This window comes from Tupaia chinensis, unplaced genomic scaffold, assembly GCF_000334495.1.
Source record: "Tupaia chinensis unplaced genomic scaffold, TupChi_1.0 Scaffold000330_1, whole genome shotgun sequence".
Classification (NCBI taxonomy): domain Eukaryota; kingdom Metazoa; phylum Chordata; class Mammalia; order Scandentia; family Tupaiidae; genus Tupaia; species Tupaia belangeri.
Window position 1 is genome coordinate 1,415,278 of NW_006159824.1, and position 11,871 is coordinate 1,427,148.

Here is an 11,871-nt window from a genome sequence, read left to right on the forward strand (position 1 = left end):
TTTCTTAAAAGAATTATTTATTTAATTTTATTTATTTTTATTATTCAATTTGACCAGAGAGAGAGAGAGAGAGGAAGAGAGAGGGAAAAGGATGGAGAGGGAGGAAGCAAGCTGCCAGGTCTAGGATTTGAAACCTGGTTGGCCATGTGGGAGTTCAGTGCCTTAACCACCATGGCACCTGCTGGCCCCTGCTTTGCCTTTTTTTTTTTTTTTTTTCCTTCTGCTTTGCCATTTTTAAAAAGTAGTGCGACAGAGGGACCAGCTGGTAGCCTAGTGGCTAAGGCGCTGGACTCTTAAATGGCCAATAGTAGTTCAAGTCCCAAACCTGGTAGTTTGAAAATCATGCAAGGCACATACGCATGTGTGCCCAAAATCCTGAAAGGAGAATGGAGGAAAAGGGATTGCGGCATGGACATCCTTGCTGGGTAGTTATTTCTCACTTTCTCTTTCTTTGTATCTCGTCTCTCTCTGGTGAGTGCACGCACCCTATGATAAGAGCCCTAATTTAAAAAAAAGATGGGTGGGGCTGGCAGGTGGCATGGTGGTTAAGAGCGCTGGATTCCCACATGGTCAACCACGGTTCGAGTCCCGGACTTGGAGGCTTGCTTTCTCACTTTCTCTCTTTTCCCTTTTTCTCTCTCCCTGGTCAAAATTTAAAAATGGTAATAACAAATGGAATTAAATATATATATTTTAAAAGGCCACAATAGCTGAAGTATGAAACAAAAATGTGAAATGTAAAATGGTTCTGAAGTACAAACCCATGTCACCACCATCTAGGTGATGAAATGGAACCCTCTCGTACACCAGAAAGTTCCCCACACTCCCAGTTGTCAAAGAAGACAATCTTTGCATGGGGGGCTGCAGAGAGTGTAGTGGTTATGTTGCTAGACTCCCACTTGGCTGACTGGTTCGAGTCCTGGACCCGGTGGCTTGAAAATCACACCGGGCATTGGTGTGTGTGTGCCCAAGATCCCAGGAGGAGAATGGAGAAGAGATTGCGGTGTGGCCTTCCCCCTAGAGGGTGATTTCTCATTTTCCCTCTCACTATCTCTGTCTCTGTCTGTCTCTCCGGCAAGTACATACGTCCTAGGGCCAAAACCTCTTAAGAAAAAACAAGGTCTTTTTGTCACAGGATGGTCTCGCTGCCCCTGCACATATGCTTGAACCACGTGGTTTTGCATTTCAAACTTCCGTGCAGGGAGTAGCAGAGCGTGTGCTCTTGCTTCCTCAGTAATGTGTGTGTAAGGGTTGTCCACACTGGCGTGTCACCCATACCAGGGAGCCGTCCACTCTCACCTGCTGTGGCCCAGCCGTGTCTGTGCCCTTTACTTCTCTCTCTGTGTCCCTTCACCTGTTCTCATTCCAGGCCCGTGCCCTCCCACAGCTCTTCCCCCATCCCCCTTGACTGGCCTTATCTCGTCCACAGCCCCATCGTGCTGACTGTGGCCAAGTGTTGGGACCCCTCTCCCCAGGCCTATTTCACCCTCCCCCGCAGTGAGTGATGCTTGGGGAGGGGGGCTAGGGCTGGGCTGGGCCTCTGGGCTGTGGGGAGTGGCGGAGGAGGGTCCAAGCAGGGGTGGAAGGACGTGGCTGGCTTATTGAGATGGCCGAGGGATGGTCTTGGTGCCGTTCTTTGTCCCAGATGAGCCCATCCAGCCAATTGACCCTGCTGCCTGGGTGTCGCACTCCGCCGCACTGACCGGCACCTTCCCAGCATATCCAGGCTCCTCGTCCATGAGCACCATCACGTCTGGGTCCTCGCTGCCCGATGGTGAGCCCCAGCCCACCTCGCCCCTCTACCCCGAAGGCTGTCTGGTGGTGGTCTGACTCACTGTCCCTGTGGGAGCGACTGGCCCCTGGTTCCCCGCTGTCTCCTCTACTAGGCTGTGAGGGCCGGGGTCTCTCCATCCACACGGATATGGCATCTGTGACCAAGGCCATGGCAGCTCCAGAGTCTGGGCTGGAAGTCCGGGACCGCATGTGGCTCAAGATCACCATCCCTAATGCTTTTCTGGGTACGCCTGGGCCCTGACTTGGTGTGGAAGGCGAGAGGGAAGAGGCCAAGGCGGGGAATGCACAGGTGGGGTGAGCGATGGGCTGCAGAACCTCATGCCTTTCTGGTGTGGGGGTTCCCAGGTTCCGACGTGGTTGACTGGCTCTACCATCACGTGGAGGGCTTTCCTGAGCGGCGGGAGGCCCGCAAGTACGCCAGCGGGCTGCTCAAGGCGGGCCTGATCCGGCACACCGTGAACAAGATCACCTTCTCTGAGCAGTGCTATTATGTCTTCGGAGACCTCAGTGGGGGCTGTGAGAGCTGTGAGTCCCCCTGCCCAGCCCTGGGAGAGCCTGGTCCCACCTCTGCAGCCCTGACCAGAGCCAGGGTGCTGTGAAGGCCTGAGCAGGCCGTGTCCCACACTGGGTGCTGGTGCTGGCTGGGGAGTTGGGGTGCTGGTGCACCTCTTCTGGAACCCTTTCCTGGGCGTGGTGGCCCTGGCTGCACCCCTTTCTCAATGGCAATAGTAGGTGAGGATTCCGTTATCAGAGGTTGATAGGGAATTGTTTGAACACCCCTGGGTGGTTCTGGGAAGATGGTTCCTGAGCTTCTGGCCCCTTGGAGCAGAGACTCAGGCTTGTCCCTTGCTTTCAGACCTGGTCAACCTGTCTCTGAATGACAACGATGGCTCCAGCGGGGCTTCGGACCAGGACACCTTGGCTCCTCTGCCTGGGGCCACTCCCTGGCCGCTGCTACCCACTTTCTCCTACCAGTACCCAGCCCCACACCCCTACAGCCCACAGCCTCCGCCCTACCACGAGCTTTCATCCTACACCTATGGTGGGGGCAGCGCGAGCAGCCAGCACAGTGAGGGTAAGTCCCCACATCCGCCCCCGAGGCCCCCGAGGTCGGAGCGCAGGCTGGGAAGCTGAAGCACCCGAGCTAGGACTTGCTTGCACCAACCCACCTTCCCACCCACAGGGAGCCGGAGCAGTGGGTCGACACGCAGTGATGGGGGCGCCGGGCGCCCAGGGAGGCCTGAGGAGCGGGCCCCCGAGTCCAAGTCTGGCAGTGGCAGTGAGTCGGAGCCCTCCAGCCGTGGGGGCAGCGTTCGACGGGGTGGGGAGCCTGGCGGGACTGGCGATGGAGGCCCTCCCCCGTCCAGGGGCTCAACGGGGGGTGCTCCAAATCTCCGAGCCCACCCAGGGCTCCATCCGTACGGGCCACCCCCTGGCATGGCCCTCCCCTATAACCCAATGATGGTGGTCATGATGCCCCCGCCCCCACCCCCTGTCCCTCCAGCGGTACAGCCCCCGGGCGCCCCTCCAGTCAGAGACCTGGGCTCTGTGCCCCCAGAACTGACGGCCAGCCGCCAAAGCTTCCACATGGCCATGGGCCACCCCAGTGAGTTCTTAAAAAAAGATGTTAGGTAGAGCGCGCCCACTGTGGGCTGCGAGGTCTGGGCCTGTCCAGCCTCGGCTAGGCACTCCTGTTCCGACTGTGTCTGGTTAGGGCTGTACTTGGTGCCAGGGCTGCTGCCTGCCTGCAGTGAGGTGGCTGCCACTGTGACGCTCACCAGCAGTGCCTGGGTCCTCCCCCTTCCCTCGTGGGCAGACAGGGGACCTTTGGTTATTTTTAGCTTTATCCTTTCTTTTTTTATAAACCTTTGTGGGGGTTAAAATAGATTTTCTTACATTTTTGGGACTATTTTTTTAATAGATGTTTCCTCTTTTATATGAAGAATCCCCAGCTCCTGGGCTCCTTCCTCTTACCCCAGAATGTGACCCCTCCGCCAGTTGCCCAGTCAGCTCTGCCCTCGGCGGGTCGGGGTGGTCAGAGGTACCCTGGGAGGAGGAAAGGGCCTGGGCACCCTAGACCACAGTCCAAGGAAGCTGGGGTACTTGGGGGCCATGTAGCTGCCTTTGTTACTCTATTTATTTTAGTCACTTGTATAAAACACCAAATAAAGCAATAGAGGCAAACTCCCCAGCCTCTGGCTCCTTTCTTTGGGAGGGAGGCAGGCAGCCGAGGGGAAGAGCTGAGATGCAGTAGCAAAGTGCGACTTGTTAGAATTTTATTCATTGTGAGGCAGTCAGTGCTCCTTAGAGCAGGCACGGTTCTGGGAATATCAGGTCCCCTTCAGGGCACACCAGAGACCCCAGGAAAGTGGCTGTGGCTTTGGCTGGAGAGAAGGCACATCACAGGACCAGGCCCTAGTTGGGAGTCTTCAGAAGCCAAGAGGGTTGTTGGTGACCACGCCACCCCGCTCCACCAAGGCCTGGGAGATACTTTTGAAGTTCCGGAAGAGCTCCTGCTGATGTGGGTCTGACTGCAGAGCGGTCATGTTCTCTCGGATGCGGGCTGCAGCCTGTGGGGAGAGGAGAGAAGGGGTCGGGCCTGTGCCTCTAGCCCCGCACTGGCACTTGGTAGTTCTGAGTCTCACCTCGATACACCAGCTGTCACAGAGCATTTTCTCAAACTGGGCCGTGGGGTGGCCCTCACTCAGGGATCTTGAGGCCCTGGCAGGAAGCAGAAGTTAAATCTGGGCCATGACCCTGGCCAGGCCCCCTCCGACTCAGGCCTCCCCGCTGCCTCCTCACCTGGAGAGAACCACCACCATGGCGTAGAGGTCAATGGCTCCGTCTGCCAGGCGCTGCAGCAGAAACTGCTCATCTGCCAGGTGAGGAGATGGGGTGAGTGGGGTGGGTAGGGGCGTTAGTCTGCCGGAGAGGAGAGGGGGCGGGGGATGGGGCAGAGCTCACTCACTGACAATCCCTTTCTTGTGTTTGATCAGTTTGGCCTCCACCACAGTGGCAAACTGCTCCAGAGCCTGCACTGCCTGGAGAGTGGGAAGGCAGGCAGGGCTCAGAGGCCGAGAGGCCAGGAGGCCGACCGTCAGCCCCGGTGCAGGCCGCCCCCAGCCTGTGATTGCGTACCAGCTCACCGCTCCGACTCAACTCCTGGTGGATGACTCCACTGAGACTGAGGCCGCTGCCCAGCCCTGCCCGCCTAGAGGAAGAGGGAGCGTGACCTGGTTAGTTGCCACCCCCACCCCACCCCTGCTCTCCGGGGTCCTGGGTCCTGACCCCTAAGCTTACCGCCTCAGCTGTTTGCCTGCCTCTCCTAGCAGGAGGCCAGCATTCCCAAAAGGATTCTTTAGAGCGTTGCCAAGCCCAGAGAGTTCCTTTCCTTTGTTCTGTGGGGAAGGCCCAAAAGTTAGGATCACCTTTCCCCCCCTCCACCCTGCCCATGCTCACCCCCCATTCTCCTCCCTCTTACCATACAGCCTTGCAGAGCCACAAACAACCGGAGAATGTCATTGGTCCCCTCAAAGATCCGGAAGATGCGAATGTCACGGAGCACACGCTCTCCCCCTGGTGCCTGCCATAGGGAGGACAGATTGTGAGCCCCCTGCTGAGGTGCCAGCTACAGAGGCTGCCCCGTGGGGGACCATCCATACCTTCATGAAGCCCATGCCCCCCATGATTTGGATGCACTCATCTGTCACCTTCCATGCTGCCTCCTAGGGACAAAGGACCAGATGAGATTGGTTTTGGAACCATGCTCCCAAACTGAACTCTCTCCCAGCGTGCCCAGGACTCACCGAACCAAAGATTTTGCTGATGGCGGCCTCTATCTGGAAGTCCGTGGCTCCCTGGTCCATGTTGGCACTCACCATGTAAGCCATGGACTGAGGTTGCCCAGGTGGGATGTCAGAAGGGAAGTCAAGAGAGCTTCATCAGACCCGAGCCAGTGATCCAGATCTCTACAAGCAGGTCTGACTAGCGTCCTGGCCCTGGCCCTGGCCCTGGCCCTGGCGTTCAAGGCACATCTTAAGCGTGTGGTTCTGAGTCAGTTCATCTGGGGCCTCCATGCACTTGGCTTCTTGAAAGGTGTGGAGGTGGGCTAGAACTGACTTCCGGTACCTCTGGGAAGCACTCAGCGGAACAGCAGCACTCTCCCCATCTGCCTTCTGCCCAAGCTGAGCTGACTATGCCTCCCCGCATCCCCTAGGGCATTGGTGTAAAGCTGGAGACCCACTGCCCCAGGTGCTGCTGGGAGTTGTAGTCTGACCCGACTGGGAAGAAAGCCACAGGGCCCCAGGTGTGGGAGTGGAGTGGGAGGCGCTCACCTCAGTTACGTACTGCAGCATAGTCATCCTCGCCAGCTTCTCCTGGATCAGTCCAAAGTTGTGAATTTTCTCTCCAAACTGAGTACGATTAGCAGCATGATCAACCTGGAAGAGGGCACGTTGTCCCACTGTGGTTAAACAGTCTCCCCAGGAGGGAGTTGGGGGTGGGCTTTGGTTCACCTAGATGCACACCTAAGCTGGCTAGCAGGTCTGGAGCTGCTGTGTGGGAGGGGTTTCTGGTGCAAGAAGCCCGGGTGAGGGAACGGACATGTGGGAAGGGAGGCACTGTGACTCCATAGGCTGGCTCAGGACTCAGGGCAGGGTACTCACAGCTTTGGCAATGATGCCCCGCATGGTGCCTGCAAGGGCTGCAGCCATGCCAAACCTTCCATTGTTGAGGATGTGCATGGCGACCTTGAAGCCGCCCCCCACCTCGCCCAGCACGTTCTCTGAAGGTACTCGTACTCCATCGAAATACACCTCTGCTGTGTTCGAGGCCTTGATGCCCATCTTCTTCTCAGGGGGCCCACTGTGACAGGGCAGGGTGGGGAAGCAGAAGTGTGTTCATGCTACTGGGGAGAAACCTGCCCTTTTTTGTGGACCAGGGAGGAAGGCCAACTCCCCAGGGCTACAGGCAACATTCTCCGCATGCCCTGAGGGCTTGGGAAGCCTGGCAGTGTTCTGCTTCCAGGGCTTGGGCTTGGGGCTAGAGCCAAAACTTCAGGACTACACATGGCCTCAGAGTGAGCATGCTGTCCATCAGCTGTGGCTTTTGCACACATCCACAGGGTGATCCGACCTAGGGCACAGCCCTGCCCTCCCCTGCCCACTCACTGGGTAACACCCCCGAAGCTCCTCTCCACCACGAAAGCAGTGATCTTCTCCTTCACTGTTCCTGTGGCTGCATCTGTAACTGGTGTCTTGGCAAAGACTGTGAAGATCTCTGCCAGGCCCCCGTTACTGTGGGAGAATGAGGGGCAGGCAGTTAGGGTGTGGGGGACCCGTAGTCAACTGCAGTTTGAGTCCCAGACCCGGTGACTTAAACTCATGCCACGGGCCAGGCGCGTGTGCGTGCGTGCCCAAGATCTTAAGAGGAGAATGGAGGAGAAGAGATTGCGATGTGGCCATACCCCCCCCCGGGGGGGTGTGATTTCTTGCTTTCTGTTTCTCTCTTTCTGGTGAGCGCATGTGCCCTATAGCAAAAACCTCTCCAAAAAAAATAAAAATGTAGTGAGTCCTGGAGTTGGGCAGAGGGTAAGAGGAGGGTAGAAATGGAAGAGTACCTGATCCAAATCTTGCTTCCATTGAGGGTATAATATTTTCCACAGGGGCTGGGCACAGCTGAGGTTCGGATAGAGGCTGCGTCTGACCCACTTGCAGGCTCAGTTAGGCAGAAAGAAGCCAGTGTCTCCCCTGTTGGAGAGAACTCCTTTACCATCTCTGATAAACCCGTTATCCAAGTCCCCTCAGCCCTCTCCTGTTCCTCAACGCCTGTGATAACCAGTTTCTTATGTTTCTCTGGCACACTGACGCCTCCCAGAATATGCCTCCCCACCCCTCCATGCCCAGTGACCTAAGTACTAAATGGCCTAATTGGTGCCAGGTCATCCCCAATCCCTGGGTGTCCTAGGGCTGCCTTACCAGATGCCAGTTTGGGGAGGTATTTTTCTTTCTGGGCCTTTGTGCCAAAGAGCAGGATGCCTTTGAAACCAATGCTCTGATGAGCCCCCAGGGTGATGCCCACAGCAAGGTCGTACATGCCCACGATTTCCACCAACCGGGCGTACTGGAAGGAGAGACAGGCACCTGAGGTAGTAACTGGCTTGAAGGGGACCTGTCCTTAGGTGAGTGGCTAACGGCAGGGGCTGACCTGGGCCACTTCCACAGTGAATATGGAGACAGGAAGTGGGGCTAACTGTGAAAAGGGCACAGCAGGGAATGCCCATGCCTGTCCTAGGTCTTGGCAGAAGTGAGACTTCCTATTTCCCTATTGTCAGGCAGTCCCTAACAAGAGGTTCACAATGACATGGGAGCCAGGGTGAGGCCTGGTAAGGAGCTGCATGTAGACTGATGTTTCAGGGTGTGTGTGGGGGGGGTGTACGCAGTAGAGGGAGTCAACTTCCCATCACCCCCCAGGGCAGATGCCTGGAAAAGCCCTGAGCCCAGTGGAGAGGAAGAGGCTAAAACTGCCAAACTCGAGTAGACTGGCATATGGGGAAGGATGAGGGGCTCTCCTCACCTGGGTGTTGCAGAGGCCCACACCGCCCAGCTCACTGGGCACCTGCAGACCAAAGGCTCCCAGCTCCTTGAGGCCCTGCAAAGTGGTTTCCTCCACGGCCTCCAGAGTGTCATTCTTGGCTGGATCATTCACCTCCTGGAGCAGGCACAGGGTCCCACATTCAGGCTCCTTTTAAGGTAGTTCACAACTCTGACCACCCCACCGGGGACCAAGGCTGTCATTCTTCACCTCAAAGAAACGGGATACCGGCCCCACCAGCTCTTTGAGAAACTGCGTCTGCTCCTCGTTAAGCACTGCGGAGGGGGTGGGGTGGGAACAGGCCGGTCAGGCAGGGCTGTCGGGAAAATCACCTGGTCCCCGCCCACCTCTTGACTGCCCCTTCCTTTACCCGACGGGTACGGGAACACTTGGTCGGTGGTGAGCTGGCCTTTGAACATCCCCGCAGCAAAGGACTTTGATTCCTAGGCAGGGAAAAGGGGGTTTCAGGGAGCTGGCTGGGGCGGGTCTGCTCCCAGCCTAGCTTCACCCGGCCTCCGGCCACATACCGCCTTGGTCTGTTTTGCCTTGGTGGACGCATCGGAGGAGAGGGGATCTGACTTTTCCAGAACCGCCTGGAGAAAGAGACGGTTAGCCAGTCCAGAGAAGGAGCTTCCGGTGTGTCAAGGAGAGCACAGGGGCAGAGCCGGGGGTGGGGTTGGACCGGACTGGTTACCATTACCCTGATTTCACACAGGGCACCCTGACTTGCCCTTTCCCCTACTTTCAGCGCCAGGGCGGTTGGCAGGTGACATGGACAAAGAGGGAGACCCCTGCCGGCGGTGGGGAGTTGGGAACCTAGGCGGACCCCCTGGCCCCCTTTCAAGGCCGCTGTCACTTACCTGAGCGGCTCCACTAGCATAAGGTCGGCAGGCAGGGCCAAGCCATGGCTGTCCCAGGAGCGCGCTGGGCCGCGAGCTGTGAGGAGTTAGGGGGTTCAGTCCCAGCCCTGTCCCTGAGCGTGCTGCTCCCCCCTCCTGACTCTCATAGACAGACCTTCCACCTCTCAACCTCAGCAGCTGCCGCCCCACGCTCGGGGCCATCCGCGTCGCCTGCATCTCGGAGCCCCCCCGCCCGCCGCTGCCTGGTGCGCTGACCTAGCTCTCCAGTCCCGCCTGCCTGAGTCTGGGGACCCTCCGCTCTGACTCGTCCTCCACGACGCACCGCGCGGGGTGGGCGGGGCTTCCGTAGCCAGGGCGTGCTGGGAGCTGTAGTTCTCGAGCGCCCCCGGCCTTGCGTTCTGCAGACCTAGCGTGATCTCCAAGCGTCCCTTGTCTCCCCCAAACTCCATCCTGCCTGCCCGGACTTGGGTCTAAGCTTCAGAAGGCGTGATGGAATAGAAGGGGATAGAAGCAGGAGGAACGTAGGCGACTGCAGCCGTAGGGATGAAGGGAGACTGAAGGAGGGACTTCCCAGGTGGAGTAAAAGGGGTAGTGGAGAGAAGTCCCAGAGAGGAGGCATGGAAAGATTCTTTGGGGTTCCTCGTGAAATTCGTATCCACCAACACAAAAGGGGAAAAGCAGGGTGGGAGAACTCCCGTTGGTATCCCAAGCATGTTCTCCCGAGGCCTAGAGGATGTGATCAACTCTCAAACACCTACAGTTTAACAGGAGGAACCCGTGTATCTCCGTCTTAAGGCCTCTGAGACCTTTGTGAATCAGTATCTCCCCCACCCCCTTCCTTCCAGAGACCATGTATCCAAGTTACACCTCTGGGCAGAGGGGTTCTTCCCAGGCTTGACAGGCACTACAGAAATTCTCATCCCCTCCTGCCCCCGCCATTGCTCCTCCTCCCCCAGTTCCTTAGCCCTGGATCCAGAAGTCCCCAGCAATTCCTACCTCTTTTCCAATTCCCACTAGGTTAGGGCCAGGAGGAGAGCTGGGCTCAGCTTGCTCTCTTTTTGAGAGGACCAAGTTCCTTTCGGGGAGACCCTCTTCCTGAGAAACTGTGGCTAAATTAGGTATGGCTTCCAGAGAGGGCCAGGGTGTGCAGGCAAGGTGGCAGTGGTGGGAGAGCCGGTTGGTTCAGACACTGCCTGCCTTAACAGCTAGAACTGGGTGGAGAGAAGGCAGCTCAACACAATCCTGGCGGATTAGGGAGATTAAAGCGAGAGAAGATAGAGATGTCCCAGAGACCAAGAGGTGAAAAAACAGGGGTCCTACAGAGGGGAGGCCTAGGAAGGAAGTGGGTGGCTGGGACTACTGGAAGACCCTTCTCTCTGAATCTTTCTGTAGGGTCTGGGGTGAAAGGGCAACAGCTGGAGAAGATGAGGTGACTGAACGTGATAGTCTCTGTGTTTCCTCCTTGTCCCGATCCTTTCCCTGCATCTCACCAGCTCCTAGGTCAGCCCTCTGGCTCCTGGCCCCCCCACTTTTGCGGTGGGCACCCCCCCTGCTCACAGTGCTGCACAGTGACCTCTTCCAGGCTTTGCTGGGTGAGTAGCCCCAGTTTTCTAAGGGCAGTGGTGGGAAGGGCTGGCATGGTTCTGTGAGGGCAACTCCTGAGCTTCAGGGCTGGTTGGGAGCCCAGAGAGACTTGGTCCCAGTTAGAGCCCCATGCGGGGTCATCGCCAAGATGGATGTCCTCCCTCAGCACCCACAGGCCTGGGTTGGAGCAGCTCCTCCCTTTCCAGACATCCTGCAGGGGATGGCAGGGGTGGCTGAGAGGCCTGGGCTGGGGGAGGGTGACTCAGTTCTGTTGCTGTGACAGACATCCTGGACTGCTATGAGGCTTCCATCTCAGAGAGTCAGGTAAGGAGGAGGGGTGGGGGGCCTGACTTCCTGAGGAGCAGGCAGGGCTGGAGGGTGAACAAACTCTTGCTGATGTTGGGGCCCTGTTGACAGAAGCCCAGCTGAGGCTGGGGACACGAAGGTGCACTCTCTCCAGTCCTGTAGCCCCTTCTCCCTCTTGTCCCTTTTCTTCCACCTGTCCCAATTTCAGGCACCAACGAGACTAGAACATAATTACTTTTCAGGTTCCCTCCAGTGGCTCCCTAGGGAGAACCAGGCCCCCAGGGATCCTATCCTACCAGCCCCTCCTGCACCCCCTACCCCCTACCATGGCCTTCCTCCAGCACTTAAATAACTAGGCTGCTCCCAGTCCAACTATGGGTGCCTCCTCCTTCAAGAAACAGAATCTGTCCTCATTGTCTGTGCTGTCACTGCTGGGAGCTGGCCAGGTCTCCATGTTTGCCTCAGGGCCTCTCTGCCTCTGCTTCTCTCTCCTTTCCCATTATCCGGGTTCCTGCCGGCACGGAAGGAGTTAACTCTGCCAAGGCACCCCCCCATTCTGGCTCCTAGCTCCCTCCCTCCCTCCCCCTGCTTCCTCTCTCCTCCTCTCTCCCCTTCCCTCCTCGGCTCCACGGCTCCCTCGGCCTTGGTTTTCCTCTTTTTTCTTGTCTTTCTGTCCTTTTTTTTTTCAACTTTAAAGTTCTGTATTTATTTCCTTAAAAAGACAGGAAGGGAGACC

The 11,871-nt window shown here is 57.4% G+C and overlaps 2 protein-coding genes and 1 non-coding gene across 3 annotated transcripts in view; 2 read left to right on the top strand and 1 right to left on the bottom strand.

Annotated features, from left to right (window-relative positions):
• Nucleotides 1–3,429, top strand: part of DVL2 (dishevelled segment polarity protein 2) — a 27,972-nt gene extending 24,543 nt beyond the window's left edge. The window contains exons 10-15 of the mRNA XM_006151901.1: nucleotides 1,430–1,497; nucleotides 1,646–1,774; nucleotides 1,887–2,018; nucleotides 2,140–2,319; nucleotides 2,651–2,869; nucleotides 2,978–3,429. Coding sequence (XP_006151963.1) covers nucleotides 1,430–1,497; nucleotides 1,646–1,774; nucleotides 1,887–2,018; nucleotides 2,140–2,319; nucleotides 2,651–2,869; nucleotides 2,978–3,429 — 1,180 coding nt within the window. The remainder of the gene's footprint in view (nucleotides 1–1,429; nucleotides 1,498–1,645; nucleotides 1,775–1,886; nucleotides 2,019–2,139; nucleotides 2,320–2,650; nucleotides 2,870–2,977) is intronic.
• A 620-nt stretch (nucleotides 3,430–4,049) lies between these two features.
• On the bottom strand, nucleotides 4,050–9,555 carry ACADVL (acyl-CoA dehydrogenase very long chain). The gene is made up of 20 exons (XM_006151829.3): nucleotides 9,400–9,555; nucleotides 9,246–9,321; nucleotides 8,913–8,978; nucleotides 8,756–8,828; nucleotides 8,596–8,660; nucleotides 8,368–8,502; nucleotides 7,770–7,914; nucleotides 7,412–7,541; nucleotides 6,963–7,088; nucleotides 6,459–6,657; nucleotides 6,129–6,233; nucleotides 5,601–5,687; nucleotides 5,457–5,519; nucleotides 5,276–5,377; nucleotides 5,095–5,192; nucleotides 4,933–5,005; nucleotides 4,763–4,835; nucleotides 4,597–4,669; nucleotides 4,440–4,515; nucleotides 4,050–4,364 (listed from the first exon to the last, which is right to left on the bottom strand). Exons 1-20 carry the CDS (start codon nucleotides 9,459–9,461, stop codon nucleotides 4,224–4,226), a joined length of 1,968 nt encoding a protein of 655 aa, XP_006151891.1. The 5' UTR covers nucleotides 9,462–9,555; the 3' UTR covers nucleotides 4,050–4,223.
• On the top strand, nucleotides 5,999–6,056 carry MIR324 (microRNA mir-324). Its single transcript, NR_129483.1, has one exon. It is a non-coding gene; the product is annotated as a microRNA mir-324 (primary transcript).
• Nucleotides 9,556–11,871: the final 2,316 nt, after the last annotated feature.